Source organism: Corvus cornix, chromosome 17 (genome assembly GCF_000738735.6).
Source record: "Corvus cornix cornix isolate S_Up_H32 chromosome 17, ASM73873v5, whole genome shotgun sequence".
Lineage (NCBI taxonomy): Eukaryota > Metazoa > Chordata > Aves > Passeriformes > Corvidae > Corvus > Corvus cornix.
In genome coordinates, this window is record NC_046346.1 from 6460611 (window position 1) to 6474178 (window position 13568).

General features: G+C 40.3%; 1 protein-coding gene across 3 annotated transcripts in view; it reads left to right on the top strand.

Annotated features, from left to right (window-relative positions):
* The window catches only part of CDK5RAP2 (CDK5 regulatory subunit associated protein 2), a 72844-nt gene that overhangs the window by 41400 nt on the left and 17876 nt on the right, over positions 1–13568 (top strand). Inside the window, exons 23-29 of one of the 3 annotated variants that reach the window (XM_039561676.1) lie at positions 1302–1560; positions 2924–3040; positions 5185–5782; positions 7361–7593; positions 9725–9773; positions 11370–11482; positions 12618–12743. In XM_039561676.1, the coding sequence (XP_039417610.1) occupies positions 1302–1560; positions 2924–3040; positions 5185–5782; positions 7361–7593; positions 9725–9773; positions 11370–11482; positions 12618–12743 (1495 nt within the window). Of the gene's footprint in view, positions 1–1301; positions 1561–2923; positions 3041–5184; positions 5783–7360; positions 7594–9724; positions 9774–11297; positions 11483–12617; positions 12744–13568 lie in introns of all 3 variants that reach the window. The other 2 variants (XM_039561675.1, XM_039561677.1) reach the window with 2 other exon arrangements.

Here is a 13568-nt window from a genome sequence, read left to right on the forward strand (position 1 = left end):
TTGTTTGGACTAATGCACTGTATCTTTAGCTTTGGAATGGCTTTTATAAATAATTTGATGTAGCCAGCTGAAGTGGCCTTTGGGTAATCTGGGTGACAAATGTGTCTGTGCCACAGCCCTGAGACAGCTGGAAATGGTTCCATGTTTATTAATGCAGTTTAGTTAGCTGGAAGTTCTGGATTTATTTTGCAGCCTGTGAAGGATACTGTACTCATATATGTACAAAAGGAATTGAGGATGGCATTAGGAAAATGGAACTTGCTTTTTATGATTTTAAATTGTGTAAAGACTATAATTGCTGAGAAGTGAATGTGGAAAGGCATTTCAGAATACATTGGGTGGTGAAAGAAATTAGGGGACTTAACAGCACTGGTGGAGCAAATGAACAACAAAATTATAAACTAAATCTATCTGAACATGCCATTATTGGTTTTTATTATCATTACACACAATTCCGTAACTCTCATCAACCCATGGCATGCTTTTTATCTTTTTGGGGACAGCACTGTTTTATGGTGTGTGGTTTAAACAAGGAACATTTGTTTTGTGCAGAGTCTTCCAAAGGTGAGAGGCTAAAATGTAGTGACTTAAGAAATGTAACTTCCCCCAACTCCAGTGAGGGAATGTCTGTTACAGCAGGAAATGGGAATCCTCCAGAAGCAATTTATGGAGTGGATCTGTGAAGAAACTGGTTTTGTTCATAAAGAATTTCTCTGTGTCAGAATAAATGTCCTCTGTGGCTGATGCAAAGTTATGCTGGTTTTCTCAAAGCTATGAAAGTAGGGCCTGTTGGGTGGAGACTAAAGGGAGAAAGGAAAGTAAACTTAGGAGCTGTTGAAAAATGAGGAGGATCCTCAACTTTAAAAAAAAAAAAAAAAGTGTTTTAAGGGAAACAGTTTCTGGGCTGGCAGACATTTATGATATAAATGACAGTGGGAAGTAGCAGTTAGAGAGGTCAGTGTGGGTGAGGAACTGTTTTCCTAAGGCATCCACAAATCCAGAGCTAATTAATACTCCTGGTGGTTAAAAGCCTTTGGTAGTCACTGCTGGATTTGCTGTCCTGCTTCAGGAGCTGGAAGGTTGTGGATGCATGAACAGCTGGGACTTACAGAAAATTATACCAGTGGAATGGTTTTTTGCCTCTCTGAATATTTATTTCTCATGTAGCAAAGGGTATTGCAATTTCATTTTCAAAGCTAACATGACAGTTGACTGATTTTACAGGAAAATTTTTATTTTTCCTACGCTTGACTGTTACACACGAGCCACTAACTCCCCATTTTCTTCCATGCCTTTTTCAGGCTGCTTCCTTACCCAAGAAGTCACGTCTGCCTGTGCTCTTAAGATCCCACAGACCATTTGGAAATGTGCCTTTGAGCTCCTGGGTGCAGAAATCAGCTGCAGAACCACAGCATTGTTCCAGGGCACCTGATGAAGGTCTGAGAGCCTGTGAAGTACAAACCAAACCATTTCAGGCACAACCTGATGGAGAGTTACTGAATGAGTCTGGAGCTGAAAACCTTCCAGAGGAGCCTGCACAGGGAAACATATCAGGGAGAGGTAAATAAAGAGCAAATCTGGTTACTTGTGGTACTGCCTGGAAGAGTGGCAGCAGAAAGTAAACCCAGATCATCTTTATATAGCTGCAATGCTGCTTAATCTTTATGAGTTTTCTTGAGCAGACAAATACATGTAGATCTTACAAAAACACCTTTTTTATTCCTGTTTGCTACTAAGATACAAACCAGTTTTTTGTGGAAAAAACCTGCTGTGTACATGTGGCATAAAGTCTGTAATAAATGGCAGATCACAGGGTGCTTGCATGTGCACACATATATCAATGTTTAGGTAAATGAACAATTTCCTTAATAAGATGCCAAGTTTAATGAAAAGTGTCTGTAATGGAGATGAGAGTATAAAAATCCTGGTTTTGTTTATGCCAGATAATTAAACTTTTCCAATATTTCACTGATCAGTCAAGTCATCCGTATCTGTTCCCACTGTGGCTGGGTTAATTTGAACTCAGTTCTTGACAAAATATTGGGATCAGCTAAGTATGACAAATTGTAAAACAGAGAGCAATGGGTATTAGATAAAGATTTGGGGTGGTAAAAAAATAAAAATGCACTTAGCAGTTTCATTAAAAACTGATAGAGGTGTGAAGGATAGGTGAGGGAGAGTAAATATAAAAATAAGACTCAGTCAAGTGGCAGGTGAGCCACTGTCAGACCCAGAGGTTGCAGAGACTGTTGTTAATAATAACATTGTTGTGGTAAGACACAGATATGGTACAATTTATTGTAAATACTCAAGGTGATGGGACTGGGGCAATTAATTCCAGTAGGTGAAAAACCCATGGAGAATCCTGAGAAGGACAGTATTTCTGAATTTGATCCTGGAAGGAATCAGAAGCTGCAGTCCTGTGATGTCTTTTCCACTCTGATTTTTTTCCCTTGGATAACAGGTGTGCTGCACACTTGATGATTCTGAGACTTGCTGCAGTGATTGCAGGAGGTTGGTTTATCATCAGTGCTCAGATTGGAAAAACTTTTAAGCCTTTCTCTAAGCTTAACAGAGAACATTTAAAAATGCACTAGAGATTGATATACTGTTACATTACAAAGGGGACCTACAAATGTTTATCTTCATTTGTTTGTAGGAGCCTTTGCAATTAATTCTTAGTAGTTACCCATATAATTAGTTCAAGTATTTAAAGATACATTATCAAGAAAGATTTTCCTGTTCCAAATTGTCAGAGAACCAGGTTTGTATTTGTAAGGTGAGGGTTTTTTTTTTGCTTTTTCAATTTTATTTATTGGTTTGGTTGGTTGGGTTTAGTTTGGTTTTGTTTTTTAACTATCATCACTTACTTTTTTTCAGTCTCTTACTGATTTCTGTTTTACCTTTCCCCACTGTTCTCCAGTTGACTCATTGCTCAAACTGGATAATATTGAGACCCAGGTGGAGTTGCAAGGTGTTGATCCAGGTACAGGGACCAAGAATAAACATGTAAAGGACAAAACTCAGCAAAACTATCAAGGTGGAGCATTTATATCGTACATAATTAAAAAAAAAAAGGAAATTAAAAAACTTTAGTTTCTTCTCAGTTGTGCAAAATTGTAAATTGCTTCAGGTAATCATCTCCTTTGCTGTTATTTGTGGGTTTTAAAACTGGTTATCTTAGCTGCTATGGATTAATTGCTCCAAGAATCCAAGTTGGTCTTTCAGGGTTGTGCTTTCAGAAGGGCTGCAGGGATTTATGAGTCTGGCTTCCTGTAAAAATAATGAGTTGTATGCCTGACTCTGATCTCTGTTGCTAATGTCCTCACTTCTGAACTCCTCTCTGAATTAAACGTTTGTTACTGCTTCTGCATCTAGTTCTGAACTATTGGAATGAAGCAACTGAATGATAGAATTTTGCTTATCTGAATTATTTGAAGGCATTCAAGTAGGCTGAAACCTAATGGAATAGTTTAATGAAAATGTAAATAGGCTTGGTGCTGTGTCTTCCATGTTTCTGCATCATCCATTAGTCTTTTTTGGGAGGGCTTGAATAACCTGAATAACACTGGAGAATGCAGAGGATATGGCCAATTATGTAATTCTTTGGTGTGCAGAGTCCTGCTCAATGTGCACACCCTTTGGGGGTGTGGACATGTGCACAAAGCTCCTTAGTTCTCCTTTAATTAAAGGGCACTGTGTCGTTAAAAACTATAGCCAGTGCTTTTGAAATATTTCTTCATTAATATCTGTTTTTATTTTCTCTGTTTGTTATCTGGAATGATGCATGGAATCAGGATTTCAGAGTTTGAGAGTTCACCCGGTGCTTGGGTTTTTTGCCATCTGTGTTACTGCAGCAGAAGTTAATGAATGAGGTGTTGCATTCCCTTATTGTGTCCTCTGGAATTCATACCTGGGCACTTTCTTGGAAGCATTTCCTTCCTTTGGAATGCCACACAAAATGAGTGGAGTGCAGCAAACATCCTCTGGCCTTGATCTCTGGTTTGAGTTGAAAGGGACCTTAAAACTCATCCCGTTCCACCCCTGCCATGGGCAGGGACCCCTTCCACTATCCCAGGTTGCTCCAAGCCCAACCTGGCCTCAAACATTCCAGGGAAGAGGCAGCCACAGCTTCTCTGGGCAGTGTTGATATCCCAGAATCACAGCTTCATTTTATTCCAGCTTTTAGGTAATATTTATTTTTATTCTCTTGTTCTTGGTCTTGGTATTTCATACAGAGCTGTTCCATCTGAGTTTTTGTACTGATTTACAGCTTGAACCAGGGCATTCAAATTCTCCATGGAAACCAATCTGAAAGTATTACAACCTGTCTTAAAGATCAATGAATTGGCTCCCAAAAGGGAAGTTCTAATTCATAGTGATCTTTTGCAGAACTAATAGAAGGGGAAAATTTAATTTACTGGTAACTAGAAAATAGTCATTTTGCTAGCTACTTACACATACAGCCCTCAACATACACAGAACTATAAACATGGATTATATGTAGGAATATATGTCTTATTGGGCTGAATCTGAGGTGATTGCACTACTTAGAGATGGCAAAGTCACCTGAGGAATGTGGTGTTCATATCAACTGTGTGCCAGTAAAACCTTTAACACCAAACACTTTAGTGGGGTTTGTTTAGAACACCTTTTAAAAAGAAGTTATTATAGCCTCCTTTTCAAATCTGACTATTTTGTTGATAATCTTTTTAAAATTCCACTGACTTTATGCTCCAATTGGTTTTGTATAGATTTTTAAAGTGGGGAGAAGAAGAATATTTAATTAGAACCTTTAGGAGGAACCATGTGAAGTCAGAGTCTCCTTTGCCTCATGTTTGAGGTTATCTTTGTGGCTGGAAAGGTCTGGGCTTGATCAGTGTCTGATTCAGGAGAGCATATGGCAAAAGGAATTTTCAGTCATTTGGGAAGAAGAAGTGGGCGTATTTTGAATGTTGTTTATTTGAAAGGTAATAAAGGGTTTGAAATACTTGATGTGCAAATTGAATTAATGGCAAATCACAGAAAGAGGTCAAAAGTCCCAAACTAATAATGTATAACTTGTAATTACCTACATTTTGATTCTGCTATTATAGAATTAAATTAATTCATTCTAGTGCTGTTAAGAACAGAATGTCAGATAAAGAAATATTAATATTCACACACAGGCCTCCTGTTTTTCAGAAATGCAAAATCATCATAACATTAGCAATGGAAATATCCAGAGTTCATTAAAAGAGGTGGATGAAGAGTTTTATTCCATGGGACACAAGGACATTGTCTCAGCCCCTGCACATTCAGGCTCCAAGTGCCTGCTTGCTCGCCGAGGGAGTGGAGCAAGAACAGATGCGCTTGATGGCTGTGAAGCCACAGAGGATATAGAAGAATTGAAACATAGAGTTAAGATTATGCAGTCTGAGCTTGAAAAGTACAAAAAGTTCCTGCTGCAGCTGCAGAGCTCTGACCAGCTCTTGTTCAGTGGTGTTTTCAATGGAGTTGTGAGTGAAACAGCCCTGCCTGTGGGAGGGTTTGTCACACAAGTGCAAGATACAGCTATGGAAGGAGTCCAGACATCCTCTGGTGTCTGTCAGCTGGATTATGAGATCCACACCAAAAATAGGGATTCTGAGTCTTTGGAAGCACCTGATACATGGGCAGCACAGAACCTTGAGGAACTACTGTTGGCCAATGAGGCAGAACTTGACAAAGAGCAAGTTCTGAATATGCATCTTGATGAAGTGTATCGTCTTCAGAATAGTCTGAGAGCAACATCACCATCCAAGTGAGTAAAACTGCTGCTGTTTGAGGTTCCCTTTTGTACACAGCAATACCAGATAGCATAGGAAGGTGATATGAAGATAATTTTATTCACAAGTGTTGTTACAGTAAAGGCTAAATTTTGCTAACATTAACATAAAGGAACTGAAACGTTTTGTTAAAAGACCCCTTAGTATAAAACTGATAAATTCATGTGAAGGATGTGAGAGGAGATAAATATAAAAAATAATGAATGAAATTTTATAGCATAAGCTTATAAGCTGGAAAATCATTTATGGGAGGCTGAAAAGTATCAGTCTTGGATTTTGTATGAGATTTGGGGGAGCATTTTGGCTACATATGTACAAGTAGCAGACATACGATGGGGGATCAAAAGAGTGAGCCTTTTTTTAACATCCACTCGCCTTTTCTCCTTTTTAAATATTGATACTGTCCTGGGGGGCCTGTGGAATATCAGAAATTGTAACAAAGAAAGGCATTCAGCCTTGTGCCTTTCTTCCAAATGCTTGAGTAGAAATATTTGGAGACACTGAGCAACTGCCAGCATGGACTATTGTATATCTCTGAGTCTTACTGTTGTAAAATACAGTGGTGTTACAGACTCCATATAAATTTACATGCCTTGAAAATATACCTCATCCATTTTACAAAGGAAGATCTAACTGTAAATTAAGGAATGAGGCCCTGTGGAGCACCGTGAGGTTTTTATGGCCACTGTCTTGGACAACATCATGAGTCACAAGTGACAGACACCAAAATGAGTTACACATCTCTTCCTATACAAATGACAGTAAAAATGCTATAACAACCCACACCACAATAGATTTTGTTTGATTCCCTGCATCTTTTAACATCCTCTCTCCTTTTCTTCCCACTAATGGATGATTCTGGAGAAAGAACTCTACCTGTGGTACAGACAGTGGCAGTACAAAGGGGATGTCTGTATTTGCAAGTATAAATTCAATAAATAAATTCAATTGATCTGAGTTGAAATTTATATCCTGGCTTGTGGAGTACCGGAGTTTGGGCACCACAGTGGTTGTCATTGTCTCTTGCAGTACACATGCAGAGATGTGCAGAATTTTCAGACTGGGTGAAACCATCAGTTCAGAAAGTCCAATATTGTTTTAGCAGGAAATACATAAAGTTTCAGAGAAGGGACAGCTGTCTGCTTCCATGGGGAGTTAAGAAAACCACAAAACACCAAACTAAAAATAATCCCCAACCAGTCAGGAAAAATACATGTATTCTTGAAAATTCTTTACATGTATTCACTCTTATTTAGTTTAATTTGGCACCTCTGCTGCCATCCATGTTCTTTCCAAGCAGGCCATCAAGTCATCCCGTTAGTTTTGGCCCATTTTATAAATGATGCAGCTAAGTGAAGGAGAATAATCCCTATATACCAAACTACACAGTCAGAGATAATACATCTCCCGTTGTGGCTGTTAAAAGCATTTTAAAAGCAAATTGAGCCACATAAAGTTATAGTTTAGGAATATAAGTCTAATTCCCTTTTAATTTGTATTTAAATGTCATTTATGGCCAGACAATTGCTCTACAGCTAATTTCATTTTCTCAGATACGATTCATTAGTTCATTCACAAGTTCGGGAACTGTCCTTCCAATGCCAACAAATCAAGGAGATCCGCTATGGCTGTGTCACCTACCATGAGCATCTCACCAGCCTGGTGAAGGCCTTTGAGGAGCTGCTCCAGGCCAGTGATGTTGATTACTATGTTGCTGAAGGCTTCCGTGAGCAACTGAACCAAAGTGTGCTGTTGTTTGAGAAACTGGAAATGAAATTCCTCTATGGTGAGCAGCAGTATTTTGTGCTTGTTGTCAGATAGATTAATGCCTTTGAAATGGGAAGGATTTTATGTACTTGGTGAAAGGGAAACCTTCCTTGCTGTTGGTTACTTTAAGATGGTTTATTGGGAGGAGTGTCATGGAAGGTAAAATTATTATGATTCAACAAGAATCGCAAAGAATCACAGAATTGGAAGGGACCTCTGGAGATCATCCAGTCCAAGCCCCTACCAAGGCAGGGTCACCTGGAGCAGGTGCCACAGGAATGTGTCCATGTGGGTTTGGAATGTCTCCCGAGAGGGAGATTCCACACCATCCCTAGGCACCTGTTCCACCCTCAACGTAAAGAAGTTTTTCCTCATGTTGAGGTGGAACTTCTTGTGTTTTAGTTTATGGCCATTACTCCTTGACTTTTGTAGCTGTACTCTTTATTGATGCCTGCTATTTGGGGTCATCTCAACACAAGCATATTTTAATTGTCCAAAATACAGTAGTTATATAAAAGTTTTGTTACAAGTGGCTTCAGGGTTTCCTGTTTCAGGGAACGGCCCAGCTGACTGTTGAAGACACCTGGGGACTTGAGTTAGTGCTGGGCCTGGCAGTGCTGGGGTAACAGTTGGACTCAATGATCTAAGATGTCTTTTCCAACTTAAATTACTCAATGATTTTCCTAATGGACCTGCATTGGGCTGCCTGCTAGTCTGGCTGGTGGAGAAATGTACACTGCCTTTTCTAAGAGAGGTAAAATACAACCATGTTTTGGAAAATGAGCATCACAATTGACATTTGTCACTTGAAGGAAGAGTATTACCTGCATATTGCTTTCTATAGTTTAAAGAAAGTTAGCAGGAAAGTGATAGAAAAGGGATGCTGTTGCAAGTAACAGCAAGAAAGACCTTTTCCTGGCATCACAAGTGTTGCTCTTGCTGACCCAAACAACCAGCAATCCTTCACAGATGTCAGCTGCAGGGGTGACATCTCCAGCAAAATACTTGAGGTGCCTGAGAGAGGAACCTGACCCTCACATCCTCCTGGAATTGGCTCTGGGAGCTACCTTAGTTCAGCCCCATTTGGGGCCCAGTCATAGCTTGATCTGTGTTCTGCCTTTCATTACAGATCGTGGCAGGATGTTGCAGTTTTGATTGCTCATATAAAGCAGCTGTATATGAGAAAAAGGTATTGCAGCCTCGTGTCATAGCAGGGTAGTAAAAGATTGAGTGTGTTCAACAATTTCGGTGGCTAGAGAGATTCCTTGAATTGCAAATGGGAAGACTGTAGTGAATAAACATTAAATGCCTTTAAACCAACAGATGGTATCCTGTATACTATGAAAAGTCACTGACAACTGAGACAATTCAATATATCTAACACAATGGTATTGCATTGAATCACACATTAAAGTAAAATGATGTTTGTAGGGTTGTAAAGAATATCCAGTCTACTAAGAATTGACTGTAAAGAAGCATGAACAGCTGTCTCTCTACATTTCCATCCTGACCTTCAGTTCATTCCCCTGAAATTTCAGCTGTGCAACTCTTCCCTGCCACTTTTGCTTAATTGCACAAAAATTTTAAAATCTGGGGAGCGAAGGTGACACCACAAACCTCTTGTTTTCTTATTCAAATTAGTGTCTGAGTCCAGATCTCTTGCACTGAATTGTGCCTGTGCTCACACGCAATTCCACAGAGAATGTTGCAGACAAAATCCTGTGTGTGCTCCTTCATTAAGGATAACTGGTTAACCTGACTCCAAAACAAGCACAAAAAATCCAAGTGCAATGGAATTGTTTTTATATAAATGTTATTGGAGAAGTAACATCATGTGCCTGTAATCCTTTTGCCATATAGCGCAATTATTTCAAATTGGTATGCTAATTAAAACACCAAGGCTGTAAAATCTGGCACCTGTGGTCCCTGATAATTTTTTTTGTGAGTTCCAGAGCAAGCTATTGCTTTGTTGCTGGGCTATAAATAGTTTTGCCATGTACAGCATTTGACACTAATACAAAGTGTGTTAGTATCTGTTGATTTCTCTAATTTCTCATTAATTTAGCAGTCTGTATTTAAATAGAGTAAGATGGAGGGGAAAAATTGTAATTCTCAGTACGTGTTTTTAATCAGCTGTTTCTGCTTTGCAGGAGAATCAATAGGTACAGAAGTCACTATACTTTATGAATTAGCTCAAAGGTAAGAGTACAACTGAATGTGTAGCAAAAATATGATTGTTTCATAAGTTGATAAGGATACTCCATGTTTTGTAGCATGTTTCGCTATTTGGCAGGGCTTTGCTTATTAATACCCATTTTGTTAATAAAATACTGTATTACTTTGAAAACAAACCAGTGGGAGGCACCAAGTCAGAATAACAATTTAAGAGGGAAATTAAAAAAATTAAAAGCAGAAACCACTGATTTAAACTGACAGAGTCAGGATACAGCCTGACACCCTGTAGGTCAGGGTGGTGGTAGCAGTCCGATAAAAGGGTGGCTGCAGTCCTCCTGAAGTGCTGATGTGGTTCCGTTGAAGCAGTGATCCTGTAGAAAGGGGCTGCTCTTCCTCAGAAGGTCCAGTGGTGGCTCTGTAGCTCCTGTCCTCTGGGAATCCAGTGGAAAGGGTGTCTGTGGTGTTGGGAATCTCAGATTATATCCAGGATGGGATGCTTGGTTCCTCCCTCTGGGTGGAGCATCTCACAATGGGATGATGAGTGATGAGGCCAGGCGTTGATGGGCTCAGTAACAGAAGATGGTCCGGAGGGAGTTATCTGTGAGTCATGGGCAGAGCATTGATGGGCTCAGTAACAGAAGATGGTCCGGAGGGAGTTATCTGTGAGTCATGGGCAGAGCATTGATGGGCTCAGTAACAGAAGATGGTCCGGAGGGAGTTATCTGTGAGTCATGGGCAGAGCATTGATGGGCTCAGTAACAGAAGATGGTCCGGAGGGAGTTATCTGTGAGTCATGGGCAAAGCATTGATGGGCCATTAACAGGAAGATAGTCTGCGGGGATGAGGCAAGGGAACACTGCCCCACCTGATTTCAACAGCTCATGAGGATGGGAATAGAATACACTGCAACCCAGGACAAATACCCATTGAAAACAGACTGAGGCTTTTTTCCCCACTTCTCACCAAGCAGGTGAGATACTGAAGGAGAAACATTGTGCTACCAGGATTGTTCCTTTCATGAACAAACAAAACATGTCCATAACCCACTGTGGTGCATGCTCAGACATTATCCTGGTGCAGCTGCCAGGGTGTACAGTCCCACCCCGTGTGTCCCCATGGCCTTTTGGGCTGGCTCAGGGTCACTGAAGTGCAGCACTGCTGAAGTTTATTCTCAGAGCACCCTGAAGCTGAAGGTGAAGATAGCAGGTGCTGTTGTGCTGCGTATGTTGGTTTTATGCCAGTTTGGGATTCTTCTGTGCTACAGAAATCCTCAGTACCTTGAATCCCGTCCAAGACAGCTTGAGGTCCCCTGAACACAAAGGTGACTGCCTGGTGCTAGAAAATACAAAGTAGGCTGGAGGGCCACTGATTACTCCTGCTGACTTCAGTGAGCTCTGAATTTCAGTCTTGATGCAACCTCTGATGTGTAGTAGTTTCTCATGCCCTGTCACATAAATTTACCTGTAAATTGGTGTAAATTTGCCACCCTCTGTTCACACTTTCCAAAGTCATAAAATAACTTTTAAACCATTTTGTTTGGCACAAAAGGGATAATGAGAAGAATGCCACCATGTACCAGCGTCTTCAGGGTGAATCACCTGTGCCGTCTGTTGTTCATAGCTCGTCTGACTTTGATTTGTCAGAGAAGTCTCCTCTTGGCTCACCTGAGCACAGGCATGACCTGGAAGGCCAGCACAGCACACTGCCACTTCTGCCAAGCAAGTTTCCTCCAGGTAATATTTTTCCCACTGAAGAATTTGGATATTGGGATAAGCTGTAAATAACACACAAGGGAGCTAATTAAGAAATAATGAAGAATGTTTGTCTGCCTCAGCTTTCCAGTTCCTCACATAATCATTGCAATTTCAGTGATAAGGCACACAGAGATGGCAACCATCTGAACTACCCTGTTTGAGGCAATATAAAGTGTGTTAGTTTGTGTCCTTGTTGTTTTAGGCTACCAGCTTTTGCAGTGCTCCAGACACTCTTTAAATAGACAACTTATAAGGTGAAAATAGACAATTGTCAAGAGATTATTATGTGGAAAAGGAAAGATTTTCCAATTTTATAGAAGCCAGTGTTGTGTTTCCTTGAGAATTGTTAAGTGCTGCATAATTAATAAGTGGTGTCGTGTTTGACCTGGATAGTTCCACTAAAAACAAGTGATGCTTGCAGTACTTTATCGGGAGCAATGAAAATTTAATAGCTGAGCTGGCACATCCTGTTCAGGGAGAAATACTGCAGAGTAAACCAGGAGTGTGTGACATGGATAAACTGACACATCACACAGTGACAGGTAGAACAGATCGGCTCCTGAGGAAGGATGAAACTTGCAGCCAATGAAAGAAAAACGGTAGAATGGCAAAGCAAGAAGGAAAAGGTATAATATTGGAACTTGCTACAACAGGTTTATTTATTGTGGAGTGTGTTGTGTAAGTCAAAGTCAAATTTCTCTGGAGTTACTGTGGGAGCTTCCTATTGTTGTAAGGAAAAATGCTTGCTGGTGGTTTGTTGAGCCGGAATGTGGAGCTGCACTGCAGAACTTTGGATTCTTTCCTCAGTCCAGGGAATGTTTAAGTAGATAAAATTGTTATCTATTCCACTTTTGTAGGAAGAAGAAATTTGAAGAGACTTAAAACTCAGGACCATTGTTTAAGTTAGAATGTAGAGTAGGAGTTGTCACTGAATGCATGGTTTGAGTACTGTACAGGAAGAGAGTGTTGTGGAGTCAGGTATTTAATAGCTGCCATTTTTAACAGCTCTGTGTCATCTTTTAGGATTAACACTCATTAGATTTGACAAGAGGACATAGTGTAAAAGAACACAATCATCTGCTCTAAATAAGAAGTGGTCTCTTGCTTTATTTAGAGTTATTAATGGAGCATCTGCAAGAAATTAGAATCCTGAGACAGCGTTTAGAATACTCAATAAAAACTAATGAGAGACTGAGGAAGCAGCTTGAGAGACAAGTTACAGACAAGGAACTAGATCAAGGTAAGAATTCATTTAATGAGAAACTGGATCCATCTTTCCTGCTGAGAGCCCGAGGGATCAAATACCACTGGAAAGGTTTTGTTTGCTTTTTTGAATAACCTCACCTCTTCCAGTTGGGAAATGATGTGCCTTTCTCTGAGTCCTGCTCCATCTTGAACTCTGTCAGAGACACAGCTTTCCCACACTGCTGTGGAGTGGCATAAAGGCAGAGTCCATTGCTGGAATTGTACCCAGTGCTGAGCACAAATCTTTCATGGGATACATGTGCAGCACAGAGCCTCAAATCTGCACTTGCACAGATTGCTCAGAGAACAGGACTGTCAGGTAGTTTTATGACATTTGATGATCCCGTGGTTGAATTTCTTACAGAGAATTGAAAGACCCTTCTAGTTCTGTTACCAGTAAACAGTCTGCTTTTTTTTCCATTTTTTTTTCTAGTGCCTTTGGGCTATCATTATTATTGGAATGTTCCTTTATTTTAGGATGTCACCCTCTTTGAATTGTCTGCCATGTCCAACCAGGGTCAGTTGCTGGAGAGGAAGCCCATTTTATCAATATGAATGCAGTGGGGCCCAGTATGAATGAAGAAGGAGGTGCTTTGCTCTAAATTATGCTGCTGCTGATCCAAAGTAGGAATTGTGTGGAATTAGCTTTCCTGCACCTGCTCTGTGTATCCTTAGGGTGGTCAGTACAGCACTGCTAACAGGACTGCTGGAGATGCCTTTTCTGGAATTCTGTGACTACTTTAAAGCCAGCTTGTGTTAACACACAGGGACAAAATATCTGTGAGACAGAGCTGAGGCCATGGTGTCCAGCCTGCCATTG